This window comes from Canis aureus, chromosome 27 (genome assembly GCF_053574225.1).
Source record: "Canis aureus isolate CA01 chromosome 27, VMU_Caureus_v.1.0, whole genome shotgun sequence".
Lineage (NCBI taxonomy): Eukaryota > Metazoa > Chordata > Mammalia > Carnivora > Canidae > Canis > Canis aureus.
The window spans coordinates 11,710,218-11,727,728 of record NC_135637.1 but is presented as its reverse complement, the minus strand read 5'-3'; the positions used below and the strand labels follow the sequence as shown (position 1 = coordinate 11,727,728).

Genomic DNA, 17,511 nt, shown 5'->3' with positions numbered 1-17,511 from the left:
GGGCAGAGGGAGAGGGAGAACCTCAAGTACATTATCCACGGAGCAGAAATCAAGAGTCGGCCGCTTAACTGACTGAGCAACCCAGGTACCCCAGAAGTTTATAACTCTAACAAGACTAAGGATTTTTTTAAATGTTTCCACATTAAATGTAGATACACTCTATTTTAGTCCTCAAAGGGGTGATTATAGCCATACTTATATTTTAATACTCAAAATGAATTTGAAGCATTAGTCTCTGTTAAAATATATTTTTTTAAAAATCAAACAAATCAACAGTCTTAGGAAAGTTAAAATCCAGGATTGCCTGGGTGGCTCAAATTTTCACTCAGCAGTTGAGTGTCTGCCTTCGGCTCAGGGCATGATCCTGGAGTCCTGGGATCGAGTCCCACATCAGGCTCCTTGTGGGGAGCCTGCTTCTCCCTCTGCCTGTGTCTCTCATGAATAAATAAATAAAATCGTTAAAAAAAAAGGAAAGTTAAAGTTCTCTAACTAGTTATATACAGAACAGAATTACATGAAGAGGGGAGGGTAAGAATCCCATTATGTTTTTGTAAACTGGCTTCCATTCTGTGAGTCAGAAAGGCCTGGGCAACTGAGGGGAAACAGCCAGGAGTATGCTCTGAAGGGAAAACAATTTTTATAGGTAAAGCCACAAAACAAAACAAAAAAATTTCAAGGAGAATAAAAATGACAGTTTATGAAATTTTTCACAGGAAGCAGGTAGGAAATATAAAGACAGATACTAGTTCTCAAATTTCCTGTTTTTTCTCAAACAGCTTCTCTCACCCATTTTTCTTAACTCCATGCTATCATGAAGGATGAGTAATTTTAATAGTATATAGTGCAGGAGACATCTAAAATATTGCCATTAAATAAACAGACAAAAGAAAAAACACACGTAGACTTTCCAAAGATATTTTTAGTCAATGCATCAGGGAAAAAAACAGATTAACACAGCTTAAAATCACTTATATAGATTGCTAAAATCTAGCAGTGCAGAATTTTTGCTTACCTGCCATACACCCACAATTGCATTGGCTACTAATATAAGTAAAATTACAAAGGGTTCTACAAAGGCTGTAATTGTTTCTTCACCTTCTTCAAACCAAGCCAAAACCTAAAAGAGAAATGGCATGTGTTAGAACCGTAATGTGTTTTTCGGCTTAGTGCCATTTGACAACAAAAGTGGCTAGTGCTAAAGGAATTACAATATACAGTATCTCTCTTCTTATCATCTCTAGAAACAAATGGTCGCAAAATGTAATGATAGCACCAACCAGCACACGTCCCCTGTTCAGAGTAATTCTTGAGAATCAAAACTATACAACTTCTTAATGCCCTTCAAAAGCTAATTTAATTTTTCACATAATAATTGTTTTGAAATCCAAATAAAATACTTTCTGGGAAATAAATTCCATTCATTTTACAAGTACATATTCAGAAGAAATAAAACTTAAATTCTCAATTTTGTTAAAGTAAAAGGCAATCATCTACAACTTTGTGTTTTCCTTTTGCTTAATATTCCTATAAAACAATATCCAACAGGTATAAATTCACTGTAAAGATCACTTGATTACGGACTCAAAATTGTAGAGTACTGATAATGTTCTGGTATTATCAGGGGTATCACTGTAGGTCATCTCATAATTACTCAAGGTTGTTCTGTGATCAGCAATCTATTTTGAAGGTTATCCTCCATATGACATCTAGTATAGCAACACAGCACTTCAGAGATGGCAGAAGTCCACAAATGTTACTTATAACTGGATACAGAACACTGCCCAAGAAAAATGACCAGAAAATTAATTTCTAGCTCACATGACCATAACCTTGTCAGGATGTAAGAGCTACAAGTTAAGAGAGCCACGACAAACTTCATAATTTAGCAAACTTAAGGTGGTAAGAGAACCCAAGAAACGAATCTTTAACAATGACAAAGAACATGGTAAAACAGCCTTCTAAATAGTTAAAAACTAATTTTTGTGAAAAACTGCCAATCGAGAAAGGATTTCAAACATATCTAATGATTCAATGTGGGATAAGATTTGCCTGTTTTGTTTTTTTTTAAGATTTATTTTTATTTATTTAGGATAGACAGAGAGAGAGAGGCAGAGACACAGGCAGAGGGAGAAGCAGGCTCCATGCCAGGAGCCCAAAGCGGGACTCAATCCCGGGACTCCAGGATCGCGCCCTGGGCCAAAGGCAGGTGCAAAACCTCTGAGCCACCCAGGGATTCCCTTGCCTTTGTTTTTTAATATTGCTTTAACATGTCTGCATATTTCACAAAAGTCTTTTCTTTAAAAGAACTATTTAGTAAACAAGGAAAGCACTGGTTTTGATACTTTTTAATACAGTCAGATAGGACTCATGGTAATAATGAAACCATCTATGTTTATGCTGAGTGGAATAGTATAAAGTGAACTTTTACACAAATAGTAAACAATCAGAGAGGTGAGTAAGGCAAGGCCTAACGTGAATTTTTCAAGGAAGATAAGGGAATGTTGAATGAACAAGAAATATCAACCTGAGAAGCAAAAAAAAAAAAAAAATCCAGGAGACACCAGGACTGGTCCGGATAGGTAGCAATGAGCACTGACAGCTACTGAACTACAACAGGCAGAAAACCATAACGAATATAAATGTTGCCACAAGCTTTCAACAGGGCATTCCTGGTGTTAAGGCCAGGCCTAGTGCCAAAATGAAAACTTCTCTAGGAAGTTATAAATTTTGATAGATGCAAGATCACAGCTGGCTTGATACTAGCCTTTCAAACATTTTGCCAAGGAGAGCGTATCAGAAATAAAAAACTTAATTAGCTCTTGGGGGAGAAAAATCGCTCAACTTGCTGAGTAACTAGGACCTTTCCAAAAGGTCAGTGAGGCATTAGCAATTGTAAGATAAGCTTCACACCTTGTTAAAGAGGGTATGAACTTCCCTCTTGGCAACTAGGCCTAAGGAACAACTTAAAAGTTATATCCCCTAACAGCTGGAGCAAAGGGAAGACTACAGCAATAGTGATAGGACTCTCAGAGCCAATCTCTACTTTTTAAAAAAACGTGTGGTTCCTTTACACAAGTAGAATTTACCAATCATGTAAAAATACTTATCTGTACAATGCAGTAACCTTTTCTCCCACTATAAAACTTCAAATGTTTATGTGTCAGAAACCCAGGCATTCATAATTATTTGAAGGTTCAAAAAAAATTATTTGAAGGTTCCACAAGTATATTAGTTACTGCTTGATGAAAAACCAGTGGGCAATGGGTGAAAGGCTGGTGCTGAACCTATTTAAAAAAATCAACAACCATCAATTTCCTGAATATTTTTTTTAAAATGTCTATTTTGAAACCACAAATAACCCAAATAATTAAATGCTACAACCCAGGGCAGCCCAGGTGGCTCAGCGGTTTAGCGCCGCCTTCAGCCCAGGGCCTGATCCTGGAGACCCGGAATCGAGTCCCATGTCAGGCTCCCTGCATGGAGCCTGCCTCTCCCTTTGCCTGTGTGTCTCTGCCTCTCTGTGTCTCTCATGAATAAATAAAATCTTAAAAAAAAAAAAAAAAATGCTACAACCCAAAGTGAACATCAACCTGTATTTCGTTAACTGGTAAGAACCAATCCAGTTGAACACATTCAGATCGTATTATGCAGTCCTTCATGGTTTGTTCTATTGAAAGGAAACCTCCAATGTCCATGGGATGATGCTTACACATGAAAGATCCCAGAAGATGAGAAAGGGAGTGAAGAAGAGCGTACAGACATATTACTACCAAAATGAAAGATGCCTTATTAGCATTATTATAGACAGTTCATAATTACAGTTTATCAAGTTATACAAAATATATTTATATGGGGGTAAATGTTTCTAGAAATCTTCACCAAGAATATGTTGAACATAAATGATTACCTATTTGTATTGCCTTTTGTCCACTACCGTTATCCCCAGAGGCCTAGAAGAGTCTCTGGTACACAGACCATGCTCACTGTTTACTATACAGAGGCGTCAATGAAAATCTCACAGAACCTCTATGGTACCAGACTGAGGGTGGTAAATAAACTTAAACACCTAGAGCAAAAAGTAACCAACTTCATCAACACTATCAAAGGGAAGTGGAAGAAAAAAAAACTACAGCGGGTTTTAGGCACAGTGTTTCTTCTTTGCTTTGCACTATTAATATAGTAACAATATTTGTCTTCTGCAGTTTATAGAATCCAGAAAATTCAAAGTTTCAAACTTGCCAATCCTATTCAAGGTAATCACTTACTAACAATACTCAACTACAACTCAGACTGCTTCAATAGGGTAGCAGAGACCATCTTCTAATTGTCTGTAAGACTTATTATCTCTGCATATCACAGTAACTTCTGACAGGACAACCAGGAGATGCAAAAGCAAACTTTTATCCAAGGTAAAAAGGTGTGTTCCAGTGGGAGACAGTCATGGTTCCGTGACTCTATTACCTTAGCTACATGTTGGGATAAGGTACTGAGCTCTTAATGAGATCCAAAAAAAGAACACGAGAGAGATCATAAGCACATTTTTAAGACTGAGGGCACCTGTCTGCATTCCTCTTTGTGTCCCTAGAAACTTGCAAGGACACTGGGTACTCAAATACTTGTTCAATGGATGGAGAAATTTACATCAAAAAGTTTTAAAGAGGAAACTGAAGTTAAACATTTCACAAGAAAGAAAAAACTATCAATAAATGTTACGACAATTGTCTGGGGTAGGAAACAAAAATTCTTTCAGCCATTAAAAACAAAAGTATGAATTAGACTATATTCTCTTCTGACCCACACAGAAACCTTATTTAAAAATACTGATTTTAGGGATCCCTGGGTGGCGCAGCGGTTTGGCGCCTGCCTTTGGCCCAGGGCGGGATCCTGAAGACCCGGGATCGAATCCCAAATCGGGCTCCCAGTGCATGGAGCCTGCTTCTCTCTCTGCCTGTGTCTCTGCCTCTCTCTCTCTCTGTGTGACTATCATAAATAAATAAAAATTTAAAAAAAAATACTGATTTTAGATTTGAGAATACAATCTTCTTAAAAACATACACACAAAACATACACATTCACTTTTTTTTTTTTTTTTTAAGATTTTATTTATTTGAGAGAGAGAAAGATCATGAGGAGGGGGGAAGAGCAGAGGGAGAAGCAGACTCCCCGCTGAGCAGGGAGCCCTGATGCGGGACTTGATCTAGGACCCTAGGATCATGACCTGAGCCAAAGGCAGACACCTAATACCCAGTATTCACATTCACCTTTCAAAACATTTTAAAGAAAGGCTCTAAATAAGTTAGTTACACCAGTGAACTACTCATTTATCCTTAAAAAAAAAAATTAAGAAGTTAAAAGAAAACACAGGGAAAAAAGCAAAATCATTACAAAATATAAAATACTACTTGACTATATTGTTCTAAGAAAACCAAAGAAAGCAGACCTCGTGAATTTTCAAAGTGCTACGAACACAAGTTCACCTCAAATATCTATTATATCAAAATCACTAACCCAGGTTCTAAAAGAAATAAAATAAAAGAAGAATCCCTTTTAAAGGGTCCAGTAGGAAAGAAAGACCAACTATTTAAATAAAAGTAACAAGTTGAGAAGTGCCTTGGTCTAAGCAAGTTTGAGCAGCATTTTAGGGTCAATGCAAGTAGCTGTGGTGGGGAAATGGGATGGAAGGCAGAGCAACTTTTGCAAACTGTTATCATAGAGGATCTGATGGATTCCAACGAGGCAAATATGGCCCTCTTACTCATCTCCTTCAGGTCTTTTCTCTAGAAGTCACCTTCTTGGAAGACTTTCCTGACCAACCTATGTGAAAATTATATTCACCTCCTCATACTCCTATCCTTCTGCTTTTTCTCCATAGCACTATCACTGTCCAACAGACTACACATTCTACTTCTTTATTATCTGTCTCCACTAGAATGTCAGCTCCAGATTAAGAGACTATTTTGTTCAAATGCTGTATCCCCATTGTCTGTGCCATGCATGTCCAGGTGTTCAATAAATACCCAATGAAGCAGTGAAAGAGAGTAAAGAACAAGTATTCCAGTAAGCAACCATGATATATTAAATGAGGGGTAAAGTTTTAACAAAGAGGAGGTAAAGGGAAAGTGAAAGGTCATGAATGTCAAATTAAAGAATTTTAGTTACTTCATATGTAGTGGAAGAGATTATAGCTTACTTCTTCCAATCCAAATAAACTTAAAAACCATTTCTATTTGGTGAATACTGCAATTAAACTTTATCCCTACAGGTCATGAGTATAAAGCATTAACGCAGCTTCCTAAAGTTAACATTTCACTTAGTTTGCTATCTGGAATAAATCACTAAAGCCTAGTATTTCTTTTTAACTTGAGCAGAACTGGATGATATAGTATGTACATGTTGTAGGAACTATCTCTTCAATTCTCCAAAAGAACATGAATATTCTACCGTGATTTTCCTATAAAATAGGAATAAACTGACTATCACAAAAAAGACTCCATGACCTTCTGAAAGATAAATGAGGAATGAAAAGGTCAAGAACAATGTAGTAATAGTGCCAATTCCACATGAAGAAAATCAACAAAACAGGTTTGATATCCAAAATGTCTTGATCAAACAAGTCAGAGCAAACTAAGTGACAGTATTTCCTAAACATTTATTATTTCTGTTTAGCAACCCACAAAATTAAAATGTCACACAGTTCATTTCCTGAGCGTTAACTCCAAGTAGTTACCAAAAAAGTAATTCATATTTCAATTCCAAAATATAGCTCTAAAAAGCTATAAAACCCCAACATCCTACCCTATGATAAAATTAGAGCAATTATTTTTAAAACCCATTTGAAAATGCTTAGAAACTACAAATTCCTTACTTCAAAATAAAAGCATATACATCACTAATTCAAATTTTAATACAAAGTCATTCAAACTGGCAACTTAAAAGAGATCCTATACAACCCAAATAGTCAGTAGCTTGTTCACAGGAAATAATGCTACTGTTATTACAACGCTGCCTTAAGTTACACACACAGAAAACTCAATAAAAATTTATCTCTACCTTGAATATACCAGGTGATTTACCTCTAAGATGTCTCTGATAACCTTACCGATCCCCCAGTATTTTAACTATCAAAGCCGAGGATACTTCAGAATTATGCAGGTAGCTTAAACATAAACGTTATACTACTCCAAATGTATTATTTGTTTTGCCCCACGACAATGCACTGAAACTGATAAAAAGCTCTACTCCTTTATCTTAATTGATAAAGCAGCAGACATTTAGGAGGGATGCGGGAGGGAGGAGTGGGTGGTGTTGAATTAACCAAGGACAGACAGACATGTAAGAAGTATGGAGTTATTTAGGAGGCTTAATGCTTTGCTACAACACTCTCAATTTTCATTGAAAACCAGAGAAAAGATTCGTGAGGACTGAATTATTATTAACACTTACATATCACTTAGCCAACATGGCATGATAGATTAATATTAAAGTCTCAGGTCAGAATCTGTATATAGTACTACTCCAAAAAGCTCACCTCTTGCCAATTTCTCCCCCTCACCTAAAGGAGTGCCCACTGCTTCCTTTCTACTTAGTTCTCAAAATAGCCTTCCATGATATGGAAGACTAAGGTAGATTCCTGGGGCTTGAATATGTACAAACCTACAAAAATGAAACCTTGAAGCTGTGTCAATTTTGTGAAGCCTGAAAAAGTAGTGCACTGGGTGAATTTCACTTCCCACCGTGGTTATTACAAGAATAAAATACTGTAATCTGAGAACAAAAGTCATCTCATGCTGTTAGGATTAGGAACATCTGTGTCCTAGTCATGACCATTTTTAGGAAAACTACCAAGAAGTCCACTGCCCAAGAAAAAATGCAGTAAAAAATATTGAACAAAAAAAAAATGTTAATAACCTAGAAATATCCTCAGCAGCCCATCACCCTTTTTCTGCTGTAGTTCTTTGCATTTCACCAGTTTCTTAGCAACCATACAGGACTCGTCGGTAACCACTCACAGAATAAGAAAAAACAAGGGTTTTTTTTTTCTTTTAAGATCTAGAACCAACTATACAGAACCTTGTTCTCCCTACCTAGGAATCATTTAAGACAGGGGTCCAATTTAGATAAATATACCACCCTAAAGGTCAGTGACCAAATTTGGTCAACACTAGTGCCATCACTGCCGTCATCATTCTTGTCACTGTCAGAAACAACTGTCACCTTGCCATTACCAGGAAGGGAGAGCAACTGGAATATTCCTTTTCTAAGTTCTATTTACAGACTACAAAGGGCCCCAAATCATCTTAGTATGATCTTACACAACGGGAGAATCCCAAACAGAAAAGACCCTCTGATAAATAACTTTTTGATATTAAAAATCTGATAAAACACAAAAATTTTTAAGACCCTGGCCCATTTGGGAACAAGTTCTAACTGCACTGTAAACGCCAGGCATTAATTTTCTGCACACAAATGGCTCCAAGAGTTTTGTTTAGATTTTTCAACTATCTAATTTTTTTTAAAAATGGGAGATACCATTTAAATCTCTAAATATAATGTTCTCACCCAATAGACACCATTTATTTCTTGGCTTTTCATCTCTGGGATAGTCTCTACTTTTTTGGAGAGAAAATAAGTTTCTTTATACTTACAAAAGATATACACGCTGCCAGCAATAATATTCGAACTAGTAAGTCTTCAAACTGCTCGATCACAAGTTCCAGCAAGGTTTTTCCTGTCAGGAACAAACATTTGTTGTAAATGTCATCCTAACATCAGCACACAAAAGGGATTAAAAAAAAAAAAAAAAAGAACATGTTAAGATTACTCACCTTCTTCGGCCGGTAACTCTGTAGAACGTAGAAATTCGCCAGGCAACGTGTCAAGAAGGGGGGGAAAAAATTAGCATTGCCTTTACAAAGAGAATTGCTAAAATTACCACTGTCTTCGAAAGACGTAGATACGTCTTCAGACAGATGAACCCCTCAACCATTTTTAAGGAAACCACACCAAATGGTACCCCCAAGAAAATATGCAATTTTTGTTGTAACCAGCATCTTAGGTCTTTCCCGAAGCGTAAAATCTCATCGCTATCTACTGAACAAGGGGTCATCTCAGCCAGGTCATGACTTCTGCCAGATGTGTAACTCTGGGTAGTGCAAGAACGGCTGGAGGCTCTCTCAACTGCAACGACGCCTCATATAAACTGGCTGGGGACAAGAAAATGTCTCGCAGGGTTCGACCGAGCTGCAGGAGACTCGTCCCTCCCTCCGGCGGGGCCGGCTGCTGCCGGTGACAAGCCGCCGAGCCAGCTGCGTGCGGGGAAAGCCAAGGGCTCAAGGCACGGGGTCCAGCAGGCAAAGACACGACCCCGGCGCCCCGGCCTGCAGTCCGTCTCCCGCGGGGCCGGCGCGCGGGCCCGACCCGCCGCCTGCAGCCGTCGGCGGGCGCGGAGCCCAGACCCACGAGGTGGAGCCCGGTCAGCCATCTTCCCTGGCTCTGGGGCCCGCGGCGGGCTGCGCGAGGCCCCTGCGGCCCCGGCCCCGGCCACCTACCGTTGGAGCCCCATCTCTCCTTGAGCTTCTTGACCTGCTCCAGACTCAGCCCCGTGCTCTCGTTGACGCCGAAGTGGCCCAGCACCTCCTCCACCGTCTTTGTGTGCGCGTTCTCCATGGCTGCGGGGGCCCGGCCGGCCTCGCCTCCAGTCCCCGCGGCCTCCTCGTCTCCGCCTCGCACTCAGGCCGTGGGCTCGTGCCACCCCGGGCGCCCAGGCGCGGACAGGCCTCTCCCCCTCCTCCTCCTCCTCCTCCTCCTCCTCCTCCTCCTGCGGCCGCTTCCGCCTCGCCGGGCGCTGAATCACCCCGCGCCCCCTCCCCCAGACAACCGCCCCTCCGGCTGCCCGGCCCTCGCCGGCGCACGCCCTGCGCTCAGCTGGGCGGTGGGGGGCTCCCGACCCTCCCTCCCGTCGTCAGAAGGGAGGGCCTCCTTCGCCCTCAACCGCCCTCTGGGAGCGCAGGCCGCGGCCCCCGAGCCCCCTCCCCGCTCTCCCGAGGTGATTCGCGGCCCCGCCCGGGCCGGAGGAGGGGGCACCCGGCCGACCCCTGAGGGCGGAACGAGCGAGGGCGGCTAGCCGTGCACGGTGCGCTCGCCCTGTTCCTTCAGCTCCGCACCCCCGACAGCGGCGGAGGAAACTGCGGCGAAAGAGAGGGAGGTGGCGTCGGGGACGGTTCCGCGGCGGCTGCTCTAATAGCATTTATCCGCCGCTGCCTCCCCTCTAGCCGCCGCCGCGGCATGTGGACGCCGCTCATTGGCCGAGAGGGCCCAGCGCGGCGCGGGCGGCACGGCCCCGCCCCCTCCCCGCGCTCCCTCCTCCCGCGCGACTCGCGCCCACGCCGCCGCGCACGCCCCGCCCCCTCCCGCGCACCGCCCCCAGGAACCCGGATAGAGGCCTGCGCGCGCGGCGCCGCGCCCGCGCAGTGGCGCCCGGGCCCGCGGGCCGGCGGCGGAGTCGGGGGCTCGCGGTCTTCCCTCCCCGCCCGCCTACGGACGTAGAGCCCAGAGAGGTCGAGGGCTCACGGTGGGCTCCCCGCGCTCGCTGCCCCGAGAACTCTCTGCCGCTCGGGGTCGGCCTGGGGTCAGGGTGGGTGGCGGGGAAGGCGAGGCGGAGGAACCCGGGAGCTCGGTCCGCACTGGGCTTCCCGAGGCGCCGCTCGGCTTGGTGTCCTTGGCTCGCCCGTCCCCTAGCCCTTGCCTGGCGGGCCGCGCTCTGCATCCTAATCCGTCTCCTTCAGAGCCCCCTTCAGGAAGTGAGGGGAGGGATCCCGCAGTTCATTTCCCACGCCGCCCGCGTCCCGCACCCCCAGCCGAGCGCCCCACCGCACACCAACGTCACCCCTTCCCCAGCGGGGTCTGTGCTCCGACCCAAGGACTCCCACTGGGGGCGGCGGGGGCAGGGAGGAGATTTTAATGTGAATAGCCCACACAGCCTAGAAGTCACAGGCGGAACCACCGTAACTGCCAAATAACGAGAATTGTGCTAGGAGGTGCTTCACTTGGGCATTCAAATCAAGGTTCCACTTTACCCCTAGGAGAAAGGAGGACTTTGATCCAAAGCCTATTCTTAAACCACAGATGACTGGCTCCAGAGGTCCGTGCAAAACCTAGGTAACAGCAAAATAAAGGGCATTTTGCTTACGTAAAGTTAGATTACTTGACAGGGGAAGGGGCCTTTGCGTTGTATTCGTGAACAAAAGATGAACATATTCGCATCACAAAGAACGACTTTCTTAAGGAAGTGTGTGGCAGAATGAAGCATTTCGTCTGCTTTTGTGTTTGGCAATAGTGTACCATAGGCATGAGCCAAAGCAGAGAAAAAACACCTCAGTTGTCCCAAATGGCTCAGTCTCAGGACTTAAGATGAATTCCTTCAACAGATGCAAATCACAGTACATTACCCAGCTCAAAAAATCAGGCACGTCGTTTCATTTTAATTATTTCCAAGGAGTGGAGGCTGGCATGCAGTTTTGATTGATACTTGGAAAAGGACCAACAAAACCCTACACGAAATAAACAAACAGAATTCTAGTGTATGGCAATGCGCTAAGAGAAGCAAGGTGGAAACTGGTTAGGTCACAGGCTTGGAGCCTCCTCCAGGAGGGACACGTGATCGCATGTTGGGGGTGTGGTAATGGAGGGCTGCTGGTTCTTTTCCCTCCAAGACCAGGTCAGAACCATTGCTTCTGCCTCACCTCATCTCTTTCAGCAACAATAGAAGCACTACAAGCGGGAGGATCGCTGTCTATCCTAGCGTGGAAATTATCTTGGCCATTTGACTTTGGGTCTCTGTTCCATGGCTGTGAGGATGCTTGGAGTTGTAAGCACCTCTGGTGTGGTCATGAGCTTCTCACAGGGTTCTGGACATTGGCTTTTGTACTCCGTGGTCTTCTCGGGATTGTCAGGTGCCTAGTTCCATCTTATCATTCAGATATCTTGGCTGACTACTTAAAGTGGCCACCTCCCCTGGTCACCCTTATTATCCATCACATTGTTTTATTTTTTTCACGGCATTTATCTGTGATGCTGTGTTTTTGTTTAGCTGTTCACTGTGTGTTTCTCCTTACTAAGGTACAAGCTCCATGAAACTATGGGTTTGTCTATCTTGTCCATCCTCAGGATGTGGGATGGTCCCTGGTGTACTTTCATCATTTATTGAATACCTCCTGTTGGAACGAATGAGTCCCACCAACCCTGACCCATCAGTGACCGGCAAAGGGCCTTGCCATGGGAGGAGCCTCAACAAATTTTTGCTGAACCCAAGTTCATTGATTTTCAATTTGCGAGATAAACAGGAGGGCCTCTGAACTACTTGCTTCATGGGAATGGCCATGAAAGTTAGTCAGGTTTAACAAATAAAAGCAAGGCAGCATTAAAGGTTTCTAAGAGTGATGTGGAAGTTCACATTGGTGCTGTTACCACATTGTCATCACCTCCCAGACTGTTCTTTGCAAGTCTGTTATCTACTGGAGGTTAGAATACTCCTTTAAACTGAAACTGTGATTTTTTTTTTTAGCTTGGAGTTGGCCCCTACTATGTCACATACCATTTATGCACTTGGTTCCTCAACCTGTGGGTGTCTCTGAAACTTGTCATTTATAAGTTGCCAAAATTTAGCATAAACCCAGCCTCCCAAGGGCAGAAAGGGCAAGTTTATCTTATGTAGAAATAAACTTATGTTCAATTTATTTTGTGCATTGAACTACACATGCTACTCATGAACAAGGTTAAAAAAGAAAATAAGAATGGGTTTTGCAAGTAGTCTATTGTATACTAAGGTTGCAGCTATTTTCAATTAATTGAGGACAGGGAGAGGAAAAAGAAGAGAAACCATGATTCAGAATGATGGATGATTTGATCAAGGAACCTCAAAGGAATTAATAAAGGAGGACATTAGCTAGTAATAGGCAGGCTAGTTTAAAAAGCTAGGCAGACAGAAAAGTCCCAGTAAAAAAAAGAGTGACCTGGAAAGGAGGCCCCAGCCAACTTCCCAACCCTCTACAGCCCATCTGTAAAGCGATGGAGATTGCAAAGGCAGCCTGTTCCATATTTGGACAGCTTTAATCATTAAAGCAGGCTCCTCCTAGGCTAAATTCACCCACCCCCTAACTAACTGCTCCTATATATCGGATCTTGTTTAGCCCTCTGGAACAACTCTGAATAAATTTAATCCCTCCTCTGTGTGAGATCCCTTTGAGTATTTCAAAATATCTGTTGTGCTTTATAAAGTCTCTTTTCTCAGCTAAAGAAGAACAGAGACTGAGCTGTTCCTTCTATAGAAGGAGTCTGCAACCTCTCAGCATCCTCCTTGTCCAGTCTTAGAGACACTCAACACTAGAAAATGAAAGTCTAGGCATAGTTTTGGAGCAAGGCCCTTGTGGAGTTACACTGTCCTCCCTTGTCCTGATGCTTACTTACCCCTGCACATTGTGGATTTGTCTGGACAATCAACTCAAAACTAAATCCTGTGTATATAAACTGCTGTATTGTTAAATCTTCCCATCATGTACTTGGATGTTGATTCTTTCTAACCCAGGCACTGAACTCTGACTATAATGAAATGTTCTCATGTTCATTTTGGTCCTTGCAGTCTTGCTGTGGGTTTTTTGAGTTTTTATCTTCATGACATGTCTTAGCTCTATGTCCCAGCTTGGATTAGGCATAAATTTGGAAAGCATGATTTATGACTTCTATGTCTTTGTACAATAGAATGTCTAGACATTCATTCCACATTAGAAAATAACCAATCAACTGGATTTAGTTGTTCAACAGCTATAGTCAACCTGGCTACAGCTCAGGAAAGTCAGGGAAGTGAAAATCTTATGTACTTTCCTGCCTCTCTGTTATATGGCATTTGAAAAGACCATTTTTTTTTGGTTGAGCACATGATGTAGTGGATAATGTTCAAGGATAATGTTATATGAAAAATACATATTTGCATGCTAGACTCAGAAGAGTAAGATACATTGAGAGGCAGGTGGAAACTAAAGCTGCCCAACTCAGTCACATCTGGCATCTCTTACTGACTCTGGAACACATGCATGTTGAATGAAATAATGGGAAGAATTGCTGCAATATTAAAATGCTTTGTTATGTAAATTAAAGTCTCTTCAGGTAACTATGGGATGGTAATCCACTGCGTTATTATCTAGCCCACATTTCTTGACTTGCTTGTAAGAGCTTAATGAAAGGTCTGTTCGAATGTGTTGCTAAGCTCTAGGTACATTGTCTAAAACAGACTCAAGGTTCACATTGTAGTGAACAGTCTCCAAGTCACATTCTAGTGAATTTTCACAGAAATGTGTTCAGTTTGGCATGGTGTGTGTGTGTTTTTCATGGCTTGTGGTTTTGAACACACGCCAGTGCCTAGTGTCCACCATTTCTTCTACATGTTCACAGAATATAACTTTAACGTCTGAGAATTTGCCAAACCTAACAGAATGTCTTTTCCAGAATTTGCCTCCCTGCCTCCATTGATAAGTATTCTTTTGATGGCTTAGTGTCCAAAAGCCAACTGACTAGCTTATGTTTATAATAAAGGGACTTGGGCAGCCCCAGTGGCACAGCGGTTTAGCGCCGTCTGCAGCCCAGGGCGTGATTCTGGAGACCCAGGATCAAGTCCCGCATCGGGCTCCCTGCATGGGGCCTGCTTCTCCCTCTGCCTGTGTCTCTGCCTGCCTCTCTCTCTCTCTCTCTCTCTCTCTCTGAATGAATAAATAAATAAATCTTTAAAAAATAATAATAATAATAAAGGGACTTATTGGGAGTAGACTCCGAATTCAGAACACCCTGATCCAGGTGCTCAAATAAAGTCACTGAGAATCTCTTTCAATCCCTTGGCTCTGCTGCTTTCCTTTGCTTTTGGCTTTGATGTAGGCTCTCTCCAGGTGACAGCAGACATGGCCCTCAGCATCTCCAGTTTATAATCCACCGAGATTAGAAATTTCATGGAGGGAAAGGCCTAATATTTTCTGACAGTCCTGTCCTCCACCTGAAACAGGGACTGTGGTCAGCCTCGTCTGAATTACATGCATTGAATTAGGGAAGAAGTGGTTCCCTGAAGCAGTGGTTTTCAAACTTTGGCATGCAGCAACATCACCTGGAAGGCTTGTGAAAAGCCTTCCGGGCCCTACCTCCGGAATTCTCACTCAGTGGGTTTGGGATGGAGTCCAAGGATGTGCATCTCTAACAAGTTCCCAGGTGATGTTGATGCTGCTAGTTCAGGACTCACACTCTGGAAAACAATGCCCCAAGGAAAATCAAGTCAAGAAAGAGAATGAATGTTGGGTTGACTAAACAAATGTGTCCACTTCATTGAGGAAAGTCAACGAGCTTAACTCCTTTTGGAGGAAGCAGAAGTAACTGGCATGGAATACTGGGAAGCCTGGTTGGGAGTGGCCCTAGATTCTTATGCTGCAGTTTTCAGTTTCATCTGCCATCCGTCCATCCACCACAGCCTCCCCTCCAGTTCTAAGCTCCTGCCACAATGGACTATTGTCTATTCCTCTGCACCTTTGTTCAGGCTGTTCCTGTTTCTTGGATCTGACCTGCAAACCCCTAATCATCCTTCCAAGGTGAAGGCAAAATCCCACCCCATCTTGGAGGCCTTCTCTAGACAGTGGTCATCACTTCTTCATCACTTACATTCTCACCACCCCAGAAATTAGTTGCTCCTTGTTCTGTGTCCCACATGGCACTTTGTATCTCACTCAACAATAGTATAGGTACTCAGGTTTGCCTCCTACTTCTCGGGCCTATCCTTTTCAGCCTTTTTTCATGTGCTTCCCATCTTCTACTCAACTTGAAATGTGGAATGTCCCAGGATGTGGGACATGGAACATTCTTTCTTATCCACAATCTTTCCTTAGGCCCACTGCTTTAAATGCCGCCTAAATATTGATGATATACACATTTGCATATCCAGACTCCTGTACCCAGCTGTCTATGTGATCTCACCACTTGACTGGGACACGGACTTTCCATGTGAGAAGGACAGATGGGGGGTGGGGTGGTAGGATGGTCACCTCCCTCTGAGAAGTGAGCCATGAATAATATATAGCCATTTGCACAGTCAGAGCTGAGAAGAACAGCATTTGGAACAGAAGGAATGGCAAACTGGCAAATGTATATATGAACCATACTCTTTCTTTCACCCTGCTTAGTGATGAAGACTCTTATTGTTTGTGTTCTTCCACCGAATTAGAAAGTCCAGGAGAACAGGGATCCTATGTACTTAGAAAGTGCACAATAATGAATGAATGCATGATAATTATTTGTGTTGAGTCTTTGACGCCCCCTTATTTACTTTATGCCACCCCCACCCCCCATGCCTACCACAGTGTGGGACATGTAGCAGGTGCTTAGTACATATCTACCAAGCTAATTCATGAAGCCCTTCACTTTCTTTGCAATTATTGCTCCAGGGGTAAAAAAAAAAAAAAAAAAAAGTTACCATTAAAAAAAAAATCTTAAAGAAAAGAAACCCATGCAGCAGTGCCAAACAAAGTACTGTGGAATGGTTTTCAGAACCATAGCTCCCTGATGGGATAATGTAGTTTAAATATAGCAGCTATTTCTCCCTCCAGTTGGTTTGTTCTTTGATTTTTGTGGAAAGATTTCAAAAGTTCTCTTCCACTGCCCTCCTTTCTCACCCCCCAAAGGTGCTCAGACCTTAAACAGAGAAATGTTTAAAATGAAGAGATGACAGGGCCTCCTGAGCCTGGTAGACGTGAACAGTGATTAAATGTGATTTTAATTTTAAATGATGAGCTACTCAGAGTCTCCCTTCCCTGCCCGGTGCTGGGGTGTTGCTCTGGCAGTGAGGGGAGCACAGTAAGCAGGTAGAGTTTCCATCGGGCAGAAATCCAAGGCTTGTGAATGTGCGGGGTAGGGTTGCAGCGGACAAATTCCTAGAATAGGATCTTTGTTCCCAAGCTCATGAGCTTGCTCCCTTGACGTCCCACAATAGAAAAAAGAAGGGGTGGTGGTGGTAGAGGCATGTTCAGGTCTCCTATTGTGATCCTGCTGTCGTTACCTGATAGTTCACAAAAGATCCCAGGAGGCTGGCTGCCCTCCCAAGTCACCTTGTGATTCTCTCCTGATTTCAGAGAGGGGGGAGGGAGGGGGACACTGTGTATCCTGAGGGAAGCATGTCTGACAAGCCTGATCCGTTCCATCTGGGAGGATGCATCATGAACCCCATCTGGCTCCAGCAGTCTGCCGAAGCTGCGGCGATGGTCCTCTCCCGCACACCCCCACCTGCTCCCGTCCCTCTGCAGCCCACTCAGACATCCTCCCCTGAAAGCTGCAGCTCCAGGCTTCTCCCACTCCCAAGGCTTCCCCTCTCTTCCTAGCCCTTGCCTTCTTTTCTACAATCCCCCTTTGCTCCTTTCTCCCATCCGTGGCTTCTCTCAATCTCCCAGCCCTCTATGGATGTGGGGTTAACTGGAAGTGTGCTCATGCGCG

At 43.3% G+C, this 17,511-nt stretch overlaps 1 protein-coding gene across 3 annotated transcripts in view; it reads right to left on the bottom strand.

The window, feature by feature from the left end:
* The window catches only part of ATP2A2 (ATPase sarcoplasmic/endoplasmic reticulum Ca2+ transporting 2), a 60,759-nt gene extending 50,921 nt beyond the window's left edge, over positions 1-9,838 (bottom strand). Inside the window, exons 1-4 of one of the 3 annotated variants that reach the window (XR_013366502.1) lie at positions 9,549-9,837; positions 8,826-8,843; positions 8,646-8,728; positions 1,013-1,117 (exon numbers count right to left, since the gene is read on the bottom strand). Coding sequence is in view for 1 of the 3 variants with exons in the window: in XM_077875571.1 (XP_077731697.1) it covers positions 1,013-1,117; positions 8,646-8,728; positions 8,826-8,843; positions 9,549-9,666 (324 nt within the window). In the remaining 2 variants the exon portion in view is untranslated. Of the gene's footprint in view, positions 1-1,012; positions 1,118-8,645; positions 8,729-8,825; positions 8,844-9,548 lie in introns of all 3 variants that reach the window. The other 2 variants (XM_077875571.1, XR_013366503.1) reach the window with 2 other exon arrangements.
* Positions 9,839-17,511: the final 7,673 nt, after the last annotated feature.